A 26,129-nucleotide genomic window follows, 5' to 3' on the forward strand; every position below is an offset into this window, starting at 1 on the left:
GTACATAAGTGAGGCTGTCCTTGAATCTCTCCATTTGGACGGACACACATGTGGTGAATGAAAAAGCTGACTCCTTTCATGGATTTTCTGAAGAAACTAGCCTCAGGAGAGACCCACCTCTTGAGAGAGACTTCCCAAGGTCCTTGGCTTTGCTGAGGCCTCTCCAGCTAAGGACTAACTCTCCCTGCCTGGGTTGAGCCAGGGACAGGGAGTAAATTATCTAGATATCTTACCCTATCCTCTCTCTGATTTCCTACTTCATTCTTTCTATATTTTGTAATAAATTATAAATAAATATCTTTGGAACAAATTAAATTCCTGGAGACCCTATTCTTAAATAATCCAGTCCAACCTTTTTTTTATAAAATAACCCCTTTACCGCCCTTACAGTCTGCATCTGTCTATCTATTTGTCTATCTCTCACAGACACACATACACACTATAAGTAAGCAGACATCTGACTCTTTCTTTCTCTCTTTGTGTTTGTCTCAGTTTTTCTTTTGATTTCTCTGGCTCTCTGGCTCCCTCTGTTCCTCTGGCTCCAATTTTTTCTGTTTCTTTCATTCTCTCTCATAAATTCACACATGCACACCCATATACATAAATATACACACTGTATGTGTGTGCATATAAATATATATGTGTGTGTGTGTGTCTCCATCTTTCTGGGTTTGTCCCTGTTTCTCTTTCCACTTTCTCTGTCTACTTGTCTCTGCCTCTCTGTTTCCCTCTGTCTATCTCTGTCTGTCTCTGCCTCTGTCTCTTGTTGTCTCTCACACTGTGAAGGAAACAAAGATGTTTGTAGTAAAGGGAGAAGGGTAGTGAGAAAGGGGTCAAGCACCATAACAGTTTAGGAACAAAATCTCTGACAAGCTGCCCAAGGGGGACCTTCTGTTTAGGGGCTGTTCTGGACCATATTTTACAGTAAATGTTAGTAACTCTTAGGTAATATGGGGCAATGATAACAAGCTCAAATAGAAATGGTAACCTCTAAACCATATATAAGGATCTCTATAGGCTGCATGTTGACTTGGAAACTCACATATTAGCATTATGTTCTATTGTATTTTTTTATTTTGTTAAATATTTCCCAATCACACTTTAACCTTGTTCCTACTACATTGTTGTCAGTGGCACTTGTTTCACATCTCTAATAAAGGGGGTACAAAGATGAAAAAAATATATCTCCTGTCCATACAGAGTCTGGATAAACTCATAGGACTCATAAAAATTGGAAGGGATGGCAAAAGCCTACCAGTCCAACTTAATCAATACAAATTAATTAAGCATCTATTTTACATGTAGAACACTGTACAATATTAGAAGCTATGGATGAAAATATAATGAATGAAATAATGCCTACTCTAAAAGAACTTAAACTATACTTATGTCAACCCAGTGCCTATCTATGGTCATCATTAAAGAAAGCAACACCTGTGGAGATTCTGCCCAACTACTACTCCAATGGGGTGCAACAGCCATATTTATCAAAGATCCAGAAAATCAGTTTCTTGTCACCAAAGTCCTGGGCATCATCAAATGTCTAAATATCAAAAAATGTTATGATTTTATCAATGGAAGTGACATTAAAGAAGACACATTGTTATCTGCTTTGTTGCTATACCCTAAGGATCATGGGAACCTTTCCATCTGACTTACACCAGAAACTTTCAGTATGTTGCCCCCATTAAAAGATAAGCTCTTTGAGAGTAAAGACATTCTTACTTTTCTTCCTTTATCTTCAAAGCTTGGCACAGTATTTTGAATGTAGTAAGTGCTTATTAAATACTTCAATCATTCTGTCCCTATCATGTCTCTGGCTCTCTCTCAAAAGGAGAGAGGACTACCAAGTATGTTCTTGATTTCCCTTATTGAAAAATTTATTCTGCAAAAGGTGACAAAGGGAAATTCTATTGCTATGTGATTCCCATTAACAAAGTGGACCAAGTTTCTGGGGTCCAATCAAGAATCATTTACTAAGTGCCTCTTTGTGCCTGGCACTGTAATAAGCAATAGTGACACAAAGAAATTAAAAGAAAAGAAAAAGGATATATATGTACAAAAATATGAATAGCAGCCTTTTTAATGCTGGCAAAGAATTGGAAATTAAGGAGATGCCCATCAATTAGAGAATGGCGAAAGAAATAGTGAATTATGACTGTGATGGAGTACTATTGTGCTATAAGAAATAATGAGAAGGAAGGTTTCCAAAAACATGGGAAGATTTTTATGAACTTGTACAAAGTGAAATAAGCAGAACCAGGAGAATATGGTACAAAGTAACAGCAATATGTGATGATGATCAACTATGAAAAACTTAGTGAAAGACTATGACCAAGACAAAAATTCAAGCCAATTTGAAAGGACTTATGATCAAAAATGCTATCTACATCTGGAGAAAGAATTTATGAACTCTAGGTACAGATTGAAGCATATATATTTTTTCAATTTTTAACTTTTTGTTGCTGTTTTTTTCTTGCAACATGTCTAAAGTGGAAATGTTTTCCACTTTGTGTATATATAAATATATATACACATATATATGTGTACACACACACACACATACATATATATAATGGTTATTATATTGCTTGTCTTCTCAGTGGAAGGGGGAAGAGCTGGAGAGAATTTGGAACTTGCATTTTTTTAATGCATGTTAAAAATAAATACCTGAAAGCATAAATAAATAATCTCTAGAGATACCAAAAAAGACAGACAAAAGTCCTGTGTCATCATCTATTGAAGAATATGCTGTGCAAAAGAGCTATATACAGACATGATTTATACACAATATATGAGATATATATATATATATATATATATATATATATATATTCACAGACATGATATGTAGGACAAATTGGAAATAACCTCAGAGAGAAGAAGCTAAGATTAAGAATGACTGTAAAGAGTTTCTTTGAGATGATAGGACTTTAGCTGAAACGTAAAAGAAGTCAGAAAATTCAGGAGATGGACATAAGGAGGGAAATGATTTTAGGCATTTGCATCAACCAGTAAAAATGCTAAGAATCAGGAAACAGAACATTGTCTGAGAAGAAAGATCCTAGTGTTATTAGGACACAGAATATATAGAGAGGGAAATAAGGAATAAGAAGAATGGAAAAGTAGGAAAGAGTCAATTTATAAAGAGCTTTCAAGGCCAAAGAGAGAATTTCATATTTGATCCTGGAGATTCCCACTACTGGAGTTGATTGAATGGGGCAGGAGAGGGAAGAAGGAGTGGAGTGACATGGTCAAACCTGCACTTTTACAAATATCAATTTGACAACTGAGTGAGAATGGATTGGAGTGGAGTGAGACTTAAAGAAGACCATCCAACCAGAAGACTATTGCAATAGTCCAGGTTCTAGGGTGGTGGCAGAGTCAGAGGAGACAAGGGGACATATACAAAAGATGCTAGCAAAGTAGAAATGGCAGGACTTCACAGTTAATTAGACATGATTGGTGAGGAAGTGAGAAATCGTGCCTGACACTTAGAGTTTCAAGCTAAGCTAAATGGGAGAATAGTGATACCCTCAACAAGAACAAAGAAGTTAGGAAGGTTTGAGGGAAGTGTTCAATAGTGCAGACATGAATCAAACCTTAGGGTAAGGGGGAGTAACCATTCCATAATCCAGTTTGTGATAAAGGAGAGGAATTCTTTTTATGATCTGACCAACATTCATAGTCTGACTTTGGGAAAACAGATTTTAAAAGTACATAGGAAAGATATATTGGATCCTATGGACTAAAATGCTTCAGGGAAAGTTGGCATGAAATGGATTTGAGATGCTTAAACATGACTTTTTTTTCTTTTAAAAAAAAATCTTATCTTTTGTCTTAGAATTGATACTAAGAATCAGTTCTAAGCCAGAAAAGCAGTTAGGGCTAGGCAAATGGAATTAAGTGACTTGCCCAAGGACACATGGCTAGGAAGTGTCTGAGGCCAAATTTGAACCAGGTCCCCCCAACTCCAGACCTGGTTCTCTCTATCCACTGAGATATCCACCTGAGCCTCAAAAATATGAATTTTTTTTAAGAGAAAAGAGAAAAACAATTCCAGTGAGGGAGAAAATGGGATTTGTCTAAATAAACAAATGTGAATAACCAAGGAACTTACCCACCAACACAACATCAACAGTTAAAATAAAAGACTGAAGCTTTTTATAGTAGCAAAAGATTGGAAAATGAGGGAGTAACCCATGAATGAGATATGGCTGAAAAAAAATGTGATATCTGATGATGATGGAATACTATTGTGTTTTGAAGAATGATGAACTGGAGGATTTCTATGTGAACTGGAAAGACCTACAGGAACTGATGCAGAGCAAAAGGAGCTGAACCAAGAGAACATTATACACAGAAACTGAAACACTGTGGCACAATCAAATGTAATGAATTTCTTTACTAGTAGCAATGCAAAGACCCAGGACAATCTTGAGGTATGTATAAGAATGATATCCCATCCAGAGAAAGAACTGTGGGAGTAGAAATGCAGAAGAAAAACATATTTTGTGGTTCGATGGATATATGACAATGGATATATTTAGAAGAACACTATTACAAATACAAATAATATAGAAATAGGTTTTGAACAATGACATATGTGTAACCCAGTGGAATTGCTTGTCAGCTCCAGAAGTGGGGTGGGAAAAAGAGAGTGAAAGAATGTGAATCTTGTAACCATGGAAAAATATCCTAAATAATTTTTTAAATAAAATAAAAGGCTAGAGAAGAATCTATTATGCTTAAGCTGAAGTTAAAAAAAAAGGAAAGAGTAGCAATCAAGAAAAAGCAAAAATAAACCTAATTAAAAGAGGTAATCAGAGAAACCACATTTTTCTAAAAGATGTCATAGACAGTGAAGCCAATCAAAAGACAATCAAAACATTTTACAGCAAGTTTCTCTGATAAAGACCTTATTTCTCAACAACATAGGAAACCAAGTCAAATTTATAAAAATATAAAAATCATAAACGATGAAAGAATATGAACAGGCATTTTTGAGAAGAAATCCAAGATATCTATAGTCATATAAAAATGTTCTAAATCACTAGGGATTAGAGATATGCAAATTAAAACAACTCTGAGATACTACCTTAAACCTATTAGAAATGATAAATTCTGGAAGAGAATTGCAAAAATAAGTACACTAATGAACTAGTCCAACCATTCTGGAGAACATTTTGGAACTATGTTCAAAGGCTTATATAACTTGGGTAAAACTGTGCATACTCTATGACATAGCAAGTACCACTACTAGATATTTTTCTCAAAGAGATCAAAGAAAAAGGGACAAGGTGTATGTGTACAAAAATATTTAAGGTGGCTAAGAAATGAAAATTGAGGGGATGTCCATCAATTAGGGAATGACTAAACAAGTTGTGGTATTATTGTGATGGAATACTGTTGTGCTTTTATAAGAAATGATGAGAGGTATAGTTTCTGGGAAACCTATATAAAATGATGCAAAGTGAATTGTACAGAATCAGGAGATCATTGTATATTAAAACAGTAATACCATAAGAGTGATCATCTACAAAAGATTTAGCCATTCTGACTAAAACAACGATCCAAAATAATTCCAAAGGACTGACTGATCATTGAAAATTTTATCTACCTCTTTAAAGAGAATTGATGAACTCTGAATCAAGATTGAAGTATAAATTTTCACTTTATTTCTCCTGGAGTTTTTTGCAATAAGGTTAATATGGAAATGTATTTTTCATGATTTCACATATATAATTTATATCAAAATCCTTGGCTTTTAAGTGGACCGAGAATGAGCTAGAAGGAAAGAGAATTTGGAACTCAAATTTTTTTTTTCAACCCTTACCTTCTGTCTTGGAGTCAATACTGTGTATTGGTTCCAAGGCAGAAGAGTGGTAAGGGCTAGGCAATGGGAGTCAAGTGACTTGCCCAGGGTCACACAGCTGAGAAGTGGCTGAGGCCAGATTTGAACGTAGGACCTCCCATCTCTAGGACTGGCTCTCAATCCACTGAGCTACCCAGATGCCCCCTGGAACTCAAATTTTAAAAAAAGAAAGGATGCTAAAAATAAGTAAACATTTTTCACAAAATATTAGTCAGCAGTGTAGTTGGGCAGCCAAAAAATCAAAAATGATGTTGGGCTATGGTAAGAGAAAGACAGTTTCTAAAGACAGAGAGCAAAGTGATAGTCCCACTGTACTCTTTCTTATCCAACTTCATCTAGAGTGTTATGCTCAGTTCTGGATGCCACATTTTTTCTATCCTTTTCCTTTTCTTTTCTTTTTTAATATATTATTTTCCTAATTACATGTAATAATGTTTTTAACATGTTTTCTAAAAATCCAAATTTTCTGAAGAACCAAACCATCTTCTTTTGTCCCCCCTCCCTGAGATGGTAAGCAATTTGATCTTGGTTATACATGTATGATCATGCAAAATGTATTTCCATATTGGTCATTGTGAGAGAATACTCATATAAAATCAAAACCCCCAAATAAAAATGCACACAGATAAAATAAAATGAAAAATTATATGCTTTGATCTTCCAGATCAAGATTCCAATGGTTTGTTCTCTGGAGATGAATAATATTCTTTGTTATAAGTCTTTCAGTATAGTCCTAGATCACTATATTGTTGATAATAGTTAAACTTTCTCAACTGATCATAATACAATATTGCTGTTATTATGAACAATGTTTTCCTGGTTCTGCCTACTTAACTCTGCACCAGTTCAGCTAGGTCTTTCTAGGTTTTTCTGAAATCATCCTGCTCTTCATTTCTTTTAGCAAAATAGTATTTCATCACAATGTATGCCACATTTCAAAAAGGACATCGATTAAACCAGAAAATGTTCAGAAGAGGGCAACAGGAAAGATATTTGAGTATTTGCTAAAAGAACTTGGTATGTTGAGCCTGGAAAAGAGAAGACCCAGAGAGAGAAAGATATCTTAAAGTATTTGAAGAGTTGCCATAAAAGGAAAAGCTTAGACTTCTATATGGTCCCTTTAGGCAGAACAAAGACCAGTGGTGGGAACTGGCAATAGAAGCTTGACGTCAGGAGAAATTTTTCAGCAATTGGAGCTATTCAAAATTGGAATAGGCTGCTTAGCTATGTGATGGGTTTTGCTCCTTAGAGGTCTTCAGATAGAATAGAAGACCACTTTTTATATTTCTGTTCTTGTGGGGAAGCCTCTTATGCCTGGCTTGGGATAGACAGCTGTGGACAAGAGAGAGATACAATATATTGCAAAGACTGGATTTTACAATGAAATCTCATGCAAGAAGGGAATAGAACTTTGTCTGCCAATGGGGGATGGGACTAGAATCTCCAGCTAAGAAAAACAGGTGGACATTTGGGAAAATATTCTTCTTGTCCTTCTGAACTGAGAGGGAAAGGAGCAATCTCATTGATCTTATCTGGTTACAATCCTTTGTTGATCTGAAGAGACCCAGATTAACCATCTTTCCATGTAAGTGGTGGATAGAGACTTTTTCCCTTTGGGAAGAAACTATACACTCCGAAGACTTTCCTTCAAGGCTGTATCTCTATCTCAGGAAATTACACCAAACTAATTCCACAAAGATATGAAGATCTTCTGGGACTTAGGTCCCTAGACCTGAGCCACAACCCCTGAAGAAACTTTAGGCAGAAAATAGAATAGTAACTTCCTGTTTCCCTCTTCCCTAACCTACCATTCCAGACTTATCAACTAATAAATAGATCTTATAACCTACCAAAGAAATGGACATCTCTTTTTCCATGTACTAAGGGGATCACAGATAACAATCATCCAAAGAAGAGGACAGAAACCAGAGATTGAAGGAGATTTCCTCGTACCCTTTCAGCTCTGGATAGAGATCCAAATTCACTTTCTCTAAGACAGCTCTGTGTGGGAAAGGAAGTAGTATTTCTCTTTATCTGTTCCCTCCCTCTCAGAGACCTGTCAAACTTTGATTCCTGATCCCCACTAATACACAGCTACTAAAGATCCCTTCCAACTCTCAAATTCCATGATTCTGTGAAGTGCTTTTTAGCTATCTTTTTTTCCATTCATGGTATCAGATCAACACAGAAATATACAAAAAAGGCTTGTTTTTCCGATTGGAATGAAGGAAATGATTTGTGGCAATGGTTAAAACAAAACTATCAGGATAGACCAGGCATAAACACTGTGACCTTGCTCTCATCTGCACACTGCTCAAAAAAAAAGTTGTTATTGTTTAGTCATTTTCAGTTGTATACAACTTCATGACCCCATTTAGGCTTTGTTTTCTTGGCAGAGATCCTAGAGTGGTTTGCTATTTCCTTCTGCAGCAGGAAACTGAGGCAAACAGGATTAAGTGGCTTGCCTAGGATAACAAAGCTAGTAATTGTCTGAGGCCAGATTTAAACTTGTCTTCCTAATCCCAGGCCCAGTGTTTTATCCACTACACCATTTAGATTGCTTTTTGTGGGAAGCTTAATATTAGGAGCCTGATGAATCTTTTACAGTTAGTCTTCACTCCTGTCTTAAAGACCCTACAACCTATCACAATGTTTTCGTGGCAGTTAAGTTTCAAGAACAAAAAAACAAAAAAGTAAGCCCTACCTTTCAGAGGTCACTCGTATCCTCTCCCCACAACTGGAATTCAGGTTCTCCATCTTCTCATGGAAGTATTCTTTTACACACTGTTCCTCAAAACCATGGAGCTTCTTAAGTTCCTCATCACTCAGGTAGAGTTCTAAAGAAAAAAGATAATGTGTAACACCAAACATATCTAACAGAGTCCCTCTCTACCCTTAAAAGAAACTAAAAACATGTTTAGGGAGTTATTTCTTCTGGGAAAGGAAATAACCAATGTTAAATGTTACTAAAATGTTTTCATAATTGACTCCTCTTTCTTGAGATAGAAAGAGAACCCATCCCTGGGACAGAAAAACAACTCATCCATCTATGCTTTTTGCTTTTTTTCTATAAATAGGTGAAGTGATTTAGAATGGAATAATGGAGATCAAACACTTCTGTTCAATACATTCACATGTCAGTATATTTTTAATAATGAAAATTATATAATAAGGGACAAGGCAAATTATTTCAGATTGTCAGATTTTCCAAAAAAGAAAAAGGGAAAGCTGGAAGGAAGGAAGGAAGGAAGGAAGGAAGGAAGGAAGGAAGGAAGGAAGGAAGGAAGGAAGGAAGGAAGGAAGGAAGGAAGGAAGGAGGGAGGGAGGGAGGGAGGGAGGGAGGGAGGGAGGGAAAAAGGAAGAAGACAGGGAAGAAAGAGGGAAGGAAAGAAGTTTTTAATAAGTTAGCATACAAATTCTACTCATCCATGATAAGAATTTACAGAATTAATTCTGAGATAATTTAAAGGAAGAAAATCTTCCATGGTTTCTCTTTGCATTAAGAAATACCAGATGAGTCAGAAAAAAAATTTGAAAGTATCATAGCTAAGTTCTTGGTGTCCCCAATAGCAGCAGCCTGAAAAGCACAACATGTTTTCTGGTTAATGTCCACCTGGTGGCACTATGGTCCTGTGCTTAGCACATGATTACTTAGGAGCAGAACTCCACATTCAGAATGTCCAAAGGAAACTGCCCAGGCAAATATAACTAAATTTGGTGGCATGAGAATATCACATTCTAGACTTTGGAGGCTGGGGGCAAAGGGACATGGGGTGTAAAAACAAACTTTACCTACCAAGAAGTCAAGACTTTTAGCTCTGTTGCCTTTAAACAATAAGATGTAGAATGATATCCTTGTCTCATTAAAACCCCAGCTACTGATTGAACTTCAAAACACTTGTTTCCTTTAGGATTGTACATTACAGGCTGACTTATTAAGAACATGTTGGCTAAGATGGAATTTCAGAGTGTGTCCTCTGATAATAACAGAGAGTCAATAGAGAAACACAACACAAAGTAATCATATGGTAATAAATGTAAAATTCAGAATTGTGGGTTTGCAATTGCATTAAAAAAATGATGAATCCAACTGCCTTCTGACCACTAGATGGTGCAGTGGATAGAGTACTGGGTCTGGGACCAGAAAGATGAATTCAAATGCAGACTGAGACAATAGCACCCTGGGCAAGTCATTTAACCTCTATTTGCCTTTGTTTTCTCAACTGTAAAATGAGGATAACAACACCTAGCTCTTAGGGTTGTTATAAATATCAAATGAGTTGATAGTTGTAAAGCACTAAGTGCAGTGCCTGAGATACAGTAGTCATATTTCCTTCCTTCCTTTTCCATGTTGATTCAGGTACATTTCTTTGCCAATTCATAGCTATGATGGATAGAATCACATAACTAGAATTGGAAGGGACCTAAGAGGTCATCTAATCCAACTCCCTAATTTTATAAAGAAGGAAAGTGAGGCCACGATAGTTTAAGTGACTTGCCCAAGTTGTTTGGTGGTTTTTCAGTCAATTTTTCTACTATGTATATGGTTCCTCCAAGGCTAATCCCAAATAAGTTGCTTTTTTGATTTTCTTGGCAAAAATTCTGGAGTGGTTTGCCCTTTCTTTCATTTTACAGATTAAAAAACTGAGGAAAACAGGGTTAAGTAGCTTACCTAAGGTCACAAATCTGTCTAAAGACAGATTTGAACTTGGGAAGAAGAGTCATCTAAACTCCAAACCCAGCACTTTAGCTACCACACCACCTAACTGCTTTGCCCAATGCCATGGCTAAATTGAAGCCAAGACAAAGCATGGGGTCAATTTAGTTTGTATTTTGTATTTACTTATTATTGATGCACATATTGTCATTTTCCTCCCCATCTCCTTCCCAGTAGAAAGTAAGTGACATAGTTAGGGTCTATAGTAGGCTTTTGTAAATAGTTTTAATTCAACAGAATTGAATGATTGTAAGTACATGAAAGGGGATGATCAGCCTCATTCATGACTTATCCCTTTCCCTCAGTAAGTGGACAAGGGATAAATGAGAGCAATCATAGCATCACTCTCTATATATACCACACATTCCAGAGGAAACACTCTAGACCAGCAAATAATAAATAGCAGTTCCTCCAATTAGGAAAGCGGATTTTTGTCTACCATGGCAGAACCACTGAGCTCAGAACTGCAAATCTTATAAACAGTACACTAATCTAGAAGAAAACCCTTAGAGAACCTTCTCAGAGAATTCTTACAAGGAATTTACTATATAATTTATTGGCTCCCAGGCTTGTGTGAACCTATTGACAAGACAGGGCATAGTGAAGAAATTATTTCTGGATAGCGGTAAAACTGATGCCACCAAAAATGCAACTTGTCTAGGAGTTAGCCATGAAGGAACCCACACAGAGCAGCAGAGAGGTCCTTGGTTTCATGTTATTTTGTTTTGTTTGGGGGAGAAAGGGAACCTCTAACCACTTATACTTCAGGGGAAAGCCATTCAGAAGCCAGTCAATCAGCAAGCTTTTAAGTATCTACTATGTTCAGGCACTGGACTGGGGCCTGGGAATATAAGGACAAAATGAAAGTAAACAAACTTGAGGAATTTGCATTCTATCCATGGAAATTATGGGTAATAAGAAATAAGCATATAGAAAATAAATTAAATATAACTGAGGGACAAGGTGATGAGTAGGGAGATCAGGAGAGGCTTCATGGAGAAGGAGGCAAATGAAGAGTTCTGAAGAGGACTAAGGGAATCTACAAGGTTAAGGTAAAGTGGGATGAATTCCAGACATGGGAGGGAGCCAGAAAAAAAGGCAAAGAAATGGAAGATGATGTATTATCTGTGAGGAGCAACAAGAAGGTCAATTTGGTAGGATTTAGCATTCAGGAAGGTGAATAAAGCACAAATAAGGTTGGCAAGGTGAGTTGGGGCCAAATTGAGAATGGCTTTAAAAGCCAAGAAGTGAAATTTCTATTTGATCCTAGAGGTAACAGCTAGACACTGGAAAATCACTTTGGCATCCATCTGGAGGTTATACTTTGGGTCCTCACTCTCCTCAAAGTTCAGCAAGGATCCCCAACTGGAATTAACTGAGTTGGGCTTCTTTGATACAGAATGTTGCAGGTGAACCTCTCCTGTACTGGGATCTACAAAAGCTTTGTGTCTGTATCTACAGGGTAAGGTATTTTCTAGAAATTCACACATACCCAAAAAACTCCCAAACACAAAAACTCCTTTCAAGACCAGTCCCAGGTGCACTAAGCCTATAAGCAATGCACCATACTAACCATACCCAATGAAAATAGATTGTTCACTTATCAAACACTGAACAAAGATTACCTTATCCGCTTTCCCCATTTCTACCTTATATCTTCATCTCACTTCTGCCTATTCAAAGACTCTTCCTTTTTAGGAAAGTGAAGGCAAATCATGAACAAATCCGATTGTATTGTGTGAATCTTCATTTTCTAATCCTCCTTTTCCTATTCTTCCTCTTCTTCCTCCTCCTCTTCTTTCTATTACTACTACTGCTGCTATAACTACATTGAAATTTGTGTTCATGACCAAATTGGTGGTACTTTGCCCACAGATTTAATATTTAACAAAAGTGTTTTCTTCATCCAAGTACAATTTGAACCTTGCTCATCTTTTCTCCTACAAAGACACCCTCCGTATTTAGTCATCACCAATGGGGTCATGCACTCCATGGTGATAAAATTTGATGAATCTGTTCAGATTTTGCTAATTTCCAATCATCAGTAATGATCTTAATTTCCAATGGTTTGCAATCATAACTCATCTCATTGCCTTTACTTTTTCTCTTCAAGTCAGAAAGCTAGCCAATGCTTACTCAATCCAACATCACCCTCTTCTTGGTCCAGTTCATTTGGTGCCTGGTAATGACAGAAGCAACGGAATAGGAGGAATATATGACTCAGTAAGATGAACGGTGGAGGCAGCCATGGCTTCTCATGATAAGTCATGATGTAACGGTAGCGATTATATTTCCAGAGTTTATTGGAAATGGCCTTCATTTGATGGAAAACATTGCTGTGAAAGGAATCAAGAGAGGCAATTCTGAAATAATTCAAGCTAACTAATTATCTCTGTTTCCCAGTGTTTATGGGAGATCTGTTTATTATATCACCAAAACATTATGCTAGTAAAACAAATGCCCAATGACCTTACATGTTCTACTTCCAATCAGTAATCCCTGGGAGCACATTAAAATGGAAGATGTGCAAAAGACAGTAATTCCAACCAGAGAGAAAATATTTCAACACTTTGATATCATGAACAAAAACTACTCTCTAGTCCTCATGGTGCATCAATTTAACCTAAGGGAAAATTCAGATGTTTGAAATTCATTGGGGGGAAACAGAATATACACCAGAGATTTGCTAAATCACTTACACAATATTCAACAAAGAAATTCCACTTACCTAGTAAACCCTGCATGAATGCATCCAAACTCCAATGATCACTTCTAATTTTATTATTTTAATGCAGTTAATTTAATGATATGAACTTCCTCCATGAGAAAAGATATTTCTTATGGGCAATGGTACACTGAAATTTTCAGTGAAATTATATATCAGATTGAGAAAGCTTCTTATAAAAAAAGAAAATGGGAAAGAGCTTCAAGCTTCAGTTTTCTCATCTAGAAAATGGAAACAGTTAAACTAGATGCTTTATTTAGCATTCATTCAATAAGCACTCATTAAGTCCCTATTATGTCCAATGCCGTAGTCCCTTCTCAGGGAGTTTACAATTTTGATGATCTCTGTCTCAAAATTTTCACAACATTTGCGTGTCTTATGTTAACTTTAAATGTAATGAGTTTTGAGGTTCGAACCACTTCACCTAGCACTTTAATACAAATTATCATATTGGCTACCACTTGTTTCATGAAAGTTAATCTTGTCAATTCAACAAAAATATAAGTTTCTCAAAAGACAGGAGGCATAATTTAGAAATATTTTATATCCTTCTCCCTCTTACCCCTATCCCATAACACACTTCCAGGCACATGGTTCTAGCACAGCTCTAGGCACTGGGTCCTGTTTGTCTTTGTATCCTCAAAACTTAACGTAGTACCTTGCATAAAGTAGATGCTAAATGAACACGACTCAAATTACCTTAATTTGTTGAATGACTAAAGACACTCAATAGGCAGAATTAAGGAACTGTCAGATTGCCTAGTCCAAAATTCTAACCAGTATAGAAATCTTCTCTGCCATATCCCTGATGTACTCTGCTCCACGATGGAGGACTCAGTATTTCATAAGGTAGCCTGTTGTATTTTTCAAGATCTCTTTTCCATATACTGAGCTTAAATCTCCCTATATCTTCTACCCATTTCTTCTCCTCCAAATTTACAGGATAATAATGAGAACAATAATATTAGCTAACATTTACTTATTATTATTATTTACTTATTATGTGCCAGATGCTATACTATGTGCTTTACAATTATTATCTCATTTGACACTCAGAAAAACTCTTGGAGGTAGGTGCTTATTATCCCCATTTTACAGATAAAGAAACTGAAGCAAATGGGAAGTAAAATGACTTGCCCATAATCACATAGCTAGGAAGTATATGAGGGCAAATTTGGCCCCAGGTATTCCTGAATTTAGGCCCAGTGCTCTAACCACTTTCTTTCAGAATTGAATCTTCATATATGACAGCCTCTCAAATATTTGAAGATAGTAATCATACCCCTCCTCCAGAAATTTTTTATTGGTGAGGTATCCCCTAAAAGTTACCCAAATTATGTTACTCAGATATAGCTTTATATCTACTGAATGATAGAATTTTTGATGAAAAAGTGAGTAGCCCTAGAATGTTTATTTTAGGCTCCTTACCACTGATGAGGTATATTTGTCAGCATCCATATCATCATAATCAATTAAATATTTCATGAGGAAAAAAACAATCTGTCATATTTGTGATCACAATTTCAGCAATGGCACATTTTTTGGTTGAGGAATCAAAGTACAAAGATAATCAATCATCTCTCCTTCATTGTGAAGCCTGAGAATTATCTTCCTATATTAATTGGTTTTTAAAAATTTAATATCTACTCGAGACTTTTAGATAATCAGAAAAGCTTCAGGATCTTTTGGGTATTAAGAGTCAACAATATGATAGGAAATAAGAATCACAGGTTCAAGATAAAAATATCTCAGAGGAAAGTTAGTTCAACCTATAACTGAACAAGAAACTACAGAAAATACCTCAACATGATTGCTTAGCCATTGACTGAAGAGTTCCAGGGAGGGGGAGCTCTGAGACAGCTCTAATTATAAGAAAAGCTTTTGCAATAAAAGATGGTTTCTGCTTGAAAGGCACCAAAATGGTCACCTGAATTAGAGAAGACCCCAAGGCACAAACTGATAACAGCCTTAATCAGCCATTATAAATAACAAGTGCCACTTATTTAATGAGGTAAGTAGACTTTCTTCATTCCCCATCCATAACAATTTCTTCATGATCTTGCCAATATGTCGAAGTTCAGTTCTGTTCCTAGAGTGGAGGGAGTACTGTCCTTGGGTTCCCCAGTTTGTTGTGTGCACTGGATTGAGGTGGATTCTGTTCCCTAGCTGCTGGTTCCCCAGGTGTCATAAGTGCAGGGCTGCTCCTCCTTCTGAAGACTTCCTCAAATGTGCTTGCAATGGCTGCATCCCTGCTCTTGTTTTTCCTGATGCCAAGTTGTACTTGACTGTTCCTCATGCTACCTCCCCTCTTACCCCAGTGAGACAGGTCCTTCTTATTGTCCCTTAACATTTTCTTGGGCTGCAACATTGTCTCCTCTTGGCTTATTTTTGGTTCTGCCACTCCAGAATTTGTTTTGAAGCATCCGTGTGTGTTTGTGTGTATGGTTGTTCTGAGATGACTTTGGGCAATCTCAGAATGTCCTTGGCTCCTGGAAGCAGAAGGCTCCCCCAACAACTTCTTGAAGCCTTAGTCCATGAAAATAACATATCAATTACTTCCATACCATACTATCATTTACCAAATAGTATATTTTTCACCTGTGTCTCTTCAATTCTTTTTCTCAACTTCTATTCCTCACTTAAGATCTTCCTTGTTAGGTCCTGCTTGTCTTTATATCCCCAAAACTTAGCATAGTCCCTTGCACAAAACAGGTGCTTAATGAACATTTGTTTAAATATGCTGAATTTGTTGAATGGTTAAAGGCACTTAAAAGAGAGAAAAATTACAGAATTGTCCCTAGTCCAAAATTCTAGCCAGTGTAGAAATCTTCTTTATAATATCTCTGAAATAATCTCTCTTTTCAGTCATGTCTAACTCTTCATGACTCCATTTAGGATTTTCTTGGCAAAGATACTGGAGAGTTTTGCATTTCCTTCTCTAGCTAATAAAAGAAAACTGAAGCAGAGTTAAGTGACTTGTCCGGGGTCATATAACTAATAAGTATTTGAGGTTTGAACTCAAGAAGATGAGTCTTCTTGACTACAAGTCCAGTTGCCCCTTCTTGGCATAACGTTCTGTTAAAGATGAGCTCTGCTTCCAGGGTGGAGTGAACATTGTCCCAGTCTTTAGGTTTTTCATGTTGCTGTTTTCAGAGCTGGATCTGGAGTCCATAAGTTTTCAGTTCTTACATGGTAATACATGGAAGGAAAGGTATAAGATCTGCTTTCCTAACCTAACCTCTCATCAATGAGCAAACAGAAGCACTCTTCTCTGCCTTGGAATGGTGACCAGGGTCCAAACTCCTATGCAGCCATAATTACTAGTAAGTTGGTATTCCTCTTTGCCCTGGGACAGTGGTCTGAATGGGTCATGTACAGAATGGGCCATGTCAAAAGTTCTGCACCCAGTGCCAACAAAGAACCTTTTATAATCTTCTACAGATCAGTTGGCAGACTCTCTTACCATCAGGGCTGGAAGCTCCCAAAGCCACCCCTGATGTAGCCACCCCCAAGGCCCTCTGCTGTCTTACTGGGGCACAGGCTATGATGCAATGTCCTTCACCACCCCAATAAGATAGACCTTTTCTGTTGATCTCCTGAATTATCTTGGGAAGAAAAATTCTTTCACCCCAAACTTTTGATGGTTCTGCCACTCCAGAATTTGATTTTAGGCATTATTTTAAAGTTGTTTGGAGAGGAATTTGGAAGAATTCAGGTGAGTCCCTGTCTTTATTCCACCAACTTATATCTGCATCCAATACTTCTACTAATTATGATTTATAAATACTTTATTCACCCACCATTCTGGCCCACATCCTTTTCATTATTTTCCTCTTCATCATTACAAGTCTCCTCTCACCACTTTGCTTTTTCACCTTCTAATAGTTTTATGTTTATATTAAAAATTCTTCATTGGGTGCCATACCAATCAAATTACCCAAAAATTATCTCCTAGAACTAGAGAAAATAACAAAATGTATCTGGAAAAACAAAAGGCCAAAAATATCAAGGGAATCAATATTTTTAAAAAATGAAGCAAGGAGGCCCAACCATTCCAGTTCTTAGATTATGCTATAAAGCAATAATCATCAAAACAATCTGATACTAGCTAAGAAATACTTCACACCTGGCTAATTTGACCAAAATGTAAAATGATAAGTATTAGAAGGGATGTAGAAAAATCAGGACACTAATACACTGTTAGTAGAACTGTGAATGATACAACCATTCTGGAGAGCAATATGGAACCAAGGTCAAAGGGCCATAAAACAATGCATATCCTTTGACCCAGAAATAAGAGTACTGAATCTGTATCCCAAAGAAAACAGAGATAAAGGGAAAGAACCTACCTGTACTAAAATATTTTTAGCAGCATTTTTTGTAGTGGCAATGAATTCGAAACTGAGGGATTGCCTATCACTTGGGGAATGGATGAACAAGTTATGGGATATGGTTGTAATGGAATTTATTGCATTATAAGAAATGAGGAACAAGATGAGTTCAGAAAAACCTGTAAAGATTTATATGAACTAATGAAAATGAGATGAGCAGAACTGGGAGAGCAATGCATACAATAACAGAAATATTACACAATGATCAACTGTGAAGGACTAAACCATTATCAGCACAGCAAGTTTCCAAGATATCCACAAGAGACCCATGATGAAAAAATGTTATCTACAACCAAAGAAGGAACTGTTGAAGTCCAATTGCAAATCAAAGCCTGCCATCTTCTACTTTATTTCCTTCATGAATTTTTTTTGTATGTATGTGTCTTCTATCATGATAGAAGCAATCTGGAAATATGTATTGTGGAAGCACTGGTATAATCTACCTATCAGACTATTTACCTACAACCTTGGGGAGGGGGAAAGAAGGGAGATAGAGAGAAAATCTAAATTCAAAAATGTCAAAAAATGGTTTCTAGTAACTGAAAAAATAAATTAATAAGTAGAATTCTCTATTGTAAAACACAATACCAAAACCACAGGCATCTATATATGTGTGACGTTAATGTAACCAAGAGGCAATAACCTCTTACCCAATCAAATCATCCCTAGACAGTTTTGGTTTATACTATGTAAAACTGGTACCTACTTGAAGAAAGCAATCAGTAAATTCACCATGATGATATACTGGACAAAAAGGTAGACAGCTTGAAGGAATGGAGTGAGGAAGGAACCAGGAGGGCAGTCCGGGTTACTTGAACAAACTACAAATAAAGAAAACATGCCACATTTTGGCATTATTTAACTCAGTATGATTTATCATGCTATGTGACCATGAACAACATAACATATCGCAAAAGTTCAGATCATAAACTCCCAGATTTCATCATTGTAACAATCTACAAAATTTTAGTTTCTCCAAAAATAGAAAAATGTCTAGTTACCATCTATCTCTGAAGCATACACCTCTCCAAACATCATCCAGTATGGCTGAAACACAATATCACGAGCCAGTGTCCAAGATGGAGACTCATGTGGAGAAAGAATTGCTTTTCGAGCCACTCCAAAGCTCAAGATCACGATAGCCATCATGATCACAATGTAGAACATATTTGCTGTCTGAAAAACAAAATATGGATATAATGATCTGGGGCCACAACCACAGTATTCATTTAGACACAAAGCACAAAGTAATAACGTACAAGAGCCAAATTTAGTAAAAGAAAAAAATCTATCTCTTGTCACTATAATTGTTTAGCTATTACATTTTTGTACTTGACTCAAAAAAAAAAATGCCTTACTCTGGGTATATCCAAAGCTGTCATGTTTGTTTTTGTGGGTTTTTTTTTTAATTCTGAATGTTTTAAGTCAAATGTGCCCACAGTTTAAAAAACAACAACAACCTTTTGAGATTAAATAATTTTGGCCATCCTTTCTCTATTAGAACTTGTGGAAGAGACATGAAGAGAGAGAGGATTTGCAGGACAACCCAAGTCATGCAAGAAACAAAGCTGGGGACTTGTCTGTCATTCAAGGCGAAGATTCCAAATGGAATGTTCCTAGAAGGAGGCAATTGAAGCTGGAGGGGGAGGAACGGATTCTCTCTCTCTGGGGGTGACTGACCAAGAAAGGAGACTTTGACTCTCTGGGGGTTCTTTTCTGACCAAAGGAGGCAAGCCTGGCTGAAGGGGGAAGAAGCTGAGAACCAATATTATTATTTTCTGTCCCAGGCTGAAGGACCCTTGAGGGGGGCTTCTGAAATTAGGGTGAGAGACCTTGGTGGCTTTGTGGAGAAGAAAAGAATAACAGTTGTCCTCCATCTTTCTGACTGTCCCTCTGTCACAGTTGTGACTGGACTGATTTCCCAAACCCTCAAATTCTCCTTACATATTAGGGAAACCCTCATCCCTCTTACCTCAGTTTCCCATCCTGTTTCCCAATAAACCCCCTGACTTGAAAAAGGAAAAGAGTATCTTTATAGTTCACTCAGGGGGGAGGGAAGAAGCCAAAGGCTTCTTTGAAGAAACTGGGAGGTGAAGGGGGGTGAAAGGGAGGGGCAAAAGGGAGGGGGAGATTAGTAAATAGATTAATTTATTAGCCATCAATAGAGATCAGTAGGCAGACCCCAGAGCATTCCCCTGTGGCAACATCTCTCTATATCTAAAGTAGTACCTCTATCTTCATTGTAACTAGGTACCCTCAGGTGTGTCCCCATACTAGCAGCCCCTAGTCAAGCCAGAGTATCCAGTTACAGCAACAAGAAAATAGTGTTGCACAGATTACTATTTATTACAAACTAAATTCATCACACCAGTCTTACAAAAAAAAAACTAAATCTTAAGTGTTCCTGGAATGTTTCTACAGTTAATCACTCAGAAACCTACCTTTCTCCTTCTACTGATTGCTCTTCTCTTGGAGGTTTAGCATCTCATTTAGCATACTCAAAAGAAGCTAAGTAGAATTCTAATCAAACTGGTTCTTTTTTAGCAATATCATTACAAGGAACTCACATTAGGTAAATGTTTGGTCAAGTTTTCATTTTAACTGCCAAAATAACATCAATTCCATCTATTGAGGTTTTTAGACCTTTTTATATGTAAACCACATTAAATGATAAATTCAGTAAGACCAAGCATACTCAAACCAGCCGAATCCTGGACAAAATTGTGAAAAAAATTGTTTGTCTGAGATTTATCTATGTTTCTTTTCATGCCCTTTTCCTCCATTTTAGTATAATATCTTCACCCAAACCTTTTTCACTTTCTCATCCTAGGACCAGTAACTATCCCAGAAAGGACCATATTTAAAAGAGCATCTGAGTACACTTTGACTCTCTCCAGAAAGAACCTAAGCTTACTCAAATAGAAAATATTAGATGCAGAAAACTAAAACCACTCCCATAGAGTTTGCAGAGGGAAAAAAAAGACTGTTTTATTCCAGAAAACATCTTGGGAGTGAACTAAAAGACCATGGTCCTCAATGCTAACCATATACATGAGTTTGTGGAAGCTACTAGGGCCATGGACAAAGCAGTAGGCCTCATCAGGAAGATCTGAGTTCAAATCTGCCCTCTGGCATCAGCTGTGTGACAATGATCAAGTCACTTATCCACTGTTTACCTCAGTGTTTTCCTCAACTATAAAATGGGGATAATAGCTTTTACCTTGAAGGTTTGTTGTGAGGATCAAATTATAATATTTATAAAAAGGAATAAGCACATTGCCTGGCATATAATAGGTATTTAATAAGTGTTTATTTCCTTCTTCTTTTACTTTAAACATCAATTGACACTCAGCTTGACAGTACTATATTTTTGATGAATGTTATCTAATATAGAATCCATGGAGCAAATAATGGTTACAAAGTACCAGTGGCATAGTGAGAGTAATCTCTTTCTTTTTCATAAATGTTCTCCAAAGATGACCTAACAGCAATGTAATGATCCAGGACAATTCTGAGGGACTTGTGAAAAAGAATGCTATCCATCTCTAGGGAAAGAACTGTTGGAGTATAAATACCAAAGAAATCATTTGATTTATAAATGTCCCCCAAAGTATATAAAAGCTAATCTTGGGGTTACAGGAAATCTTTTTTTTAATAGACTATTTCGCACAAATGATCAAAGGATATAAACTGAAGGTTTTCAGGGGGAAAATCCAAAATACTAGCAACAATAGTTTTGATAATGATCTAAATGTCTAAGAACTAGAGAAATGCAAATTAAAGCAACTAGGAGGTTCTGCCTCACACCTATTAGATAAGCAAAGTTAACAAATGAGGAAAATGGTAAATGCTGGAGCATCTGAAAAACTTGGTACAATAATACACTACTGGAATTTTCACCTATTTGGGGAGCAATTTGGAACAATGTCCAAAGGGATAAAAAGAAACTCCATTTGTACAAAAATTTTATAGCTCACTTTTTTAAATGAAATCAAAAAAACACAACCTGAAAGGTGCCTATCAGTTGGAGAATGACTGAACAAATTATGGTGAAAGAATGAAATAGAATGCTATCATGCAATAAGAAAGGGTTGAAAGGGAAGATTTCAGAGGAAACTGGGAAGATTTGTATGAACTGAAATAATGAAGTGAGAAATAAGTCTCAAAAGAAAAAGTTATACAATAATAGCAATACAAAGACAAACAACTTTGTAAAACTTAAGGTTGTCACCTACCCCAGTACCTTTCTAAAAATACTAGAGAAGGCTATTTTTTCAAAGAAACAAAAATCACTATGACCAGGAAATACTTACCATCTTCCCAATCATGGTTAAATATGGACCAGCATGTTGATTCACAGCAAGAAAGTCCAAGAGTCGAGAATACCAGAATATAGTATCTATGCAGTAAATTAACCTTCCAGCTGTTTGTGTAGGGGGATCAGCCCATCGAAGGGCAAAACCAATTGTGAACAAGCTGATGGCAATAGTGTCTATTAAGTTCCAGTATTCATTAATCCACACCTTCACTTTTTGGATGAACTTTCCTGGTTCTGAAATAAATATCTAGAGATGGAAAAGAGACAGGAAAAGTTAATGGAACTATGAAACATCAATCATAAGACTCCAGTATCATAGATTTAGAGCTTAAAGGGATCTCAGTAGTCATCTAGTCTGACTTCATTGTTTTGCAGATGAAGACAATGAGGCCTAGAAGTGATTTACTGAAGTTATATGGTTTGAAAATAACAGAAATGGGATCTGAACCCATGTGTGACTCTATCTCCACCATTCTTTCAGCTCTACTAAGTGAATCTTGTCCTTCCTTCCAGGCATTTTAGGGACTTAAATTGATCTGAATATATGAACCATATATCAAAAGGGAATTCACCTATAGCAAAAGAAAAGTTTAATAAATGTATTTTGATAGTGTTGATAGTGATGATGATGCTGATAAATAATTTGGTAAAAATTTTTGTTAAGTAAGGATGTTAAGCAAGGAAAAGGATGGAACTATTCCAACCACCAAAACTTAACATTTCTATATATAAAAAAATCAAACAGAAAGAGATAATTTATATGAACCTGAGAATTTCTGCTAGGTAGGATTATTTTTTTTAATTATAAGATAAATTCAAAATGTTATTTTCAAAGTTATCCTACTTATCTGTTTCCTTTTGAACTTCTTTAGGTTTTCTTCAAGGCATTTTTTGAAGTCTGAAAAAATTTTGTCTTACTATGACCACATTTTTAGAAACTTCATTCTCAAACTACAAGGATTACAAATGAAAAGATTTTATCTATTCTTAGTAGTAATATATTACTATGGGAAAAGAAATGATCTGAACACAAAACATTGGTTGGACTTAAAAGGTGGAGAGGATTAGGAACCTTGAGGTAGAGAGAGATGAGGTTTTGCTATTTTATATTTTTTAGTATCTAACTAAAAACATACCAAAATTCAAAACGCTCAGAAATTCCTCATCTCTGCTCATAATCAGTTCTCTCCTACTAAACTACTTCACATTCAGCATCCAATCTCAGAGCCTCTCATTACTCTACCAGGTCCTCTCTTGGCTTTATGTATCTCCCTACCTAATCTGAATTCCACCATTAGCTTCTTTGACTTTCTCCCTGGTCTGTCATGACAACTCTTAATCCTAGATTTCTCCAATCTTTTTTTCTATAACCAATCTCAACTTGCCTGCTGGAGAAAACTAGCTTATCGAGATCATATTTTGAAGCTTTGCCCAGAAAGTTACTCAACTATGTATACTCTTTGACCCCGCAATATTAATCATAGGTTAATCATATTAATCATAATCATGTACAAAAGAAATAAAAAGAGAAAAAGGACTGATATGTAGAAAAATATTTATAGCAGCTATTTTTGTATAGGCAGCAAAGAAGTAGAAGGGGAGGCAATGCCCATCAAATGGAGAATGACAACAAAGCATTCCATCACTATTGTTCTATAAGAAATAATGAAGACAATTAAAAAAAAAACCCTAGACAGACTTATGTGAGTTTTTAAGTTAATATGAGTTAAGTAAGCAGAACTGGCAGAATGATTTATGAAATGACATTATCATAAAGTCAAACAATTTTGGAAAATTTTCTAAATGATCAATGCAATAACCAACAAGAATTTCAGAGACTCACAACAAAGCATGCTATACACTTTGTGATGGAGAATGGTAATTATGACCAAAGGGAGAATTTATTTTGCTTGACTATACATATTTGTTACTGAGGTTTTGTTTCTCTTTTTTTTTTCCCCTAAAGAGGAGAGGATAGAAGGAAGAGAAGTTGATTTTCATTGTTTAAAAAAATAATAATTTAATTGAAAAACACAAATTCATACTATTGATCATCACTTGGTCCCTTACTTTGGGGGGGGGGGGGGGGGCTGTGGTAGTGAGACATCTATATCTGTGATAACACTGCTATAGAGAACTGCCATGCCAAGAGTCATAATTCACTGAGGAAGTATGATTATATTCCCCACTGTGACCAGTTCAAGCTTTTATTTTAATTAATAGAATTTATTTGCAAATAATTCAGTCCCTCCCTCCACTCCTTGCATCATAGTATGACTAGGATACAGATATGTATACATAAATTATGTGTTTCCATTTTTCAGTTTTTTTCTCTGGAGGTAACATTCACAATTTATTCTTCAAGAATTGAATCTGTAGCAATGTATGATACTCACGTGGTTCTACTCATTTCACTGTTTATTAGCCTATATAGTTCTTTCCAAGTTTTTTTTTTAATTAGCCTATTCATTGTTTCTTATGGCATAGTAGTGTCCCATCACAATCATAAATCACAATTTGTTTAGCCATTCCCCAACTGATGGTTACCCTCAACTTCCAGTTCTTTATCACCACAAAGAGAATTGCTATAAATATTATGGAATATATAAGTTCTTCTTTTTTCCCTTATTTGGAAAAATACCCAGCTATGTATTACTGAGTCTAAATATATACACAGTTTTATAACTCTCTCAGTGTTATTCCAAATTGCTCACCAAAATGGCTGGATCCCTTCACAACTCCGCCAACAGAGTACTAGTGCCCCTATTTTTCTACATCCCCTTTAGCATTTGCCATTTTGCCTTTTATTACTTTAGCCAATCTGATGAACATGAGACAGTATCTCAGAATTGCTTTGGTTTCCATTTTTCTAATCAGTAGTGATTCAGAATATAATTTTCATATACATATATAGTTTTGATTTCTTCATCTGAAAATTATCTGTTCATATCTATTTCCTATTATCTATTGGGGATGGTTCTTATTCTTATAAATCTGATAAAGTTTTCAATATATTTTAGATATGAGATTGCTTTCAAACTTCCTCTATTCCCCTCAAGCTCTCAGTACTACTCCCATCCATGCCTCTCACACTCAACAGAAGATATCATCTTTTATTTTGCTGTGATTATTAAGGTGATCTGATAATGAACTGATCAAGATCTTCCCCCCAAATCTTAAAATTTCTATACATTTATTTTCTTCTCCTCCCTTATGGGCTCATATGACTATATGGTGTCTCTTCCTTACCAAGTCTATCAATTCTAACACAAAATTCCATTGTCTTTCATTCCGTCTTATTACAATAACTTCCTAATATTTTTCCTTATTTACATCTCATCCCACACACTTCCTAAATTAAAGTTCTCATCATGTTACTTCCTAGTTCATGAAATATTAGTGGCAAGTAGTTGCCTAAAAAAAAAACAACTAAACTCTTTAGCCTCATATTGAAGACCCTTCACCAAATGGTACCAGTCTCATCTCATGTCATGCAACTTTGTGTATCCTGCTGTAGTCAAACTGGAATATTTGTTGCTCTATGAACAAAGTTAAGTTTTTCCTATCTTTTATGCTTTTCATCATGACATTTCTAATGTTTGCATTGTTCTTTCCACTCCCATTTCTATCTGGTGAAATATTCAAGTACCATCTCTTCATGAAGTCTTCTTTGACTCTTGTTGTAAGGAAAATAGTGAGATTTTGCAGAGAAGTGACATTAGACCAGCAGGAAGATTCTAGAACTTTGTAAGGGATTGAGACTGGGAGAGAAAGACAGTTGACGTTCTGGAAAAAAGCTCTCTGGAGGTACCAGCTGTATTTTTTCTTGGAGTCTATCCTTTTTCTTGGTTTCCTGAGTTCTTGGTTTGCTATTTGACATCAAAACTATCCCTGGCGAACCTGATCCAGCTACAAGACCATGAGATCATGTCTGGATCCTTTGGGATGTAAGACTTTCCCTGGCCTTAGAAAATCCTTACACAGACCCTTTTCATTAACTCTATCAAAGGGGGGTATAAGTGAGGGTTAATTAAGATTAGAGATTGCAAATTTGAGTTAGGGAGAAATAGAGTAGGGTATTTCTAATAAGAAATCCCTTTGTA

At 36.2% G+C, this 26,129-nt stretch overlaps 1 protein-coding gene across 1 annotated transcript in view; it reads right to left on the bottom strand.

Annotated features, from left to right (window-relative positions):
* TRPM6 (transient receptor potential cation channel subfamily M member 6) overlaps window positions 1-26,129 on the bottom strand; it is a 256,602-nt gene that overhangs the window by 62,269 nt on the left and 168,204 nt on the right. The window contains exons 21-25 of the mRNA XM_007498544.3: window positions 22,022-22,273; window positions 18,710-18,884; window positions 18,415-18,529; window positions 12,729-12,928; window positions 8,580-8,712 (exon numbers count right to left, since the gene is read on the bottom strand). Of these exons, the coding sequence (XP_007498606.2) occupies window positions 8,580-8,712; window positions 12,729-12,928; window positions 18,415-18,529; window positions 18,710-18,884; window positions 22,022-22,273 (875 nt within the window). The remainder of the gene's footprint in view (window positions 1-8,579; window positions 8,713-12,728; window positions 12,929-18,414; window positions 18,530-18,709; window positions 18,885-22,021; window positions 22,274-26,129) is intronic.

The sequence above is a fragment of the Monodelphis domestica genome, chromosome 7 (assembly GCF_027887165.1).
Source record: "Monodelphis domestica isolate mMonDom1 chromosome 7, mMonDom1.pri, whole genome shotgun sequence".
NCBI classification, from domain to species: Eukaryota; Metazoa; Chordata; class Mammalia; order Didelphimorphia; family Didelphidae; genus Monodelphis; species Monodelphis domestica.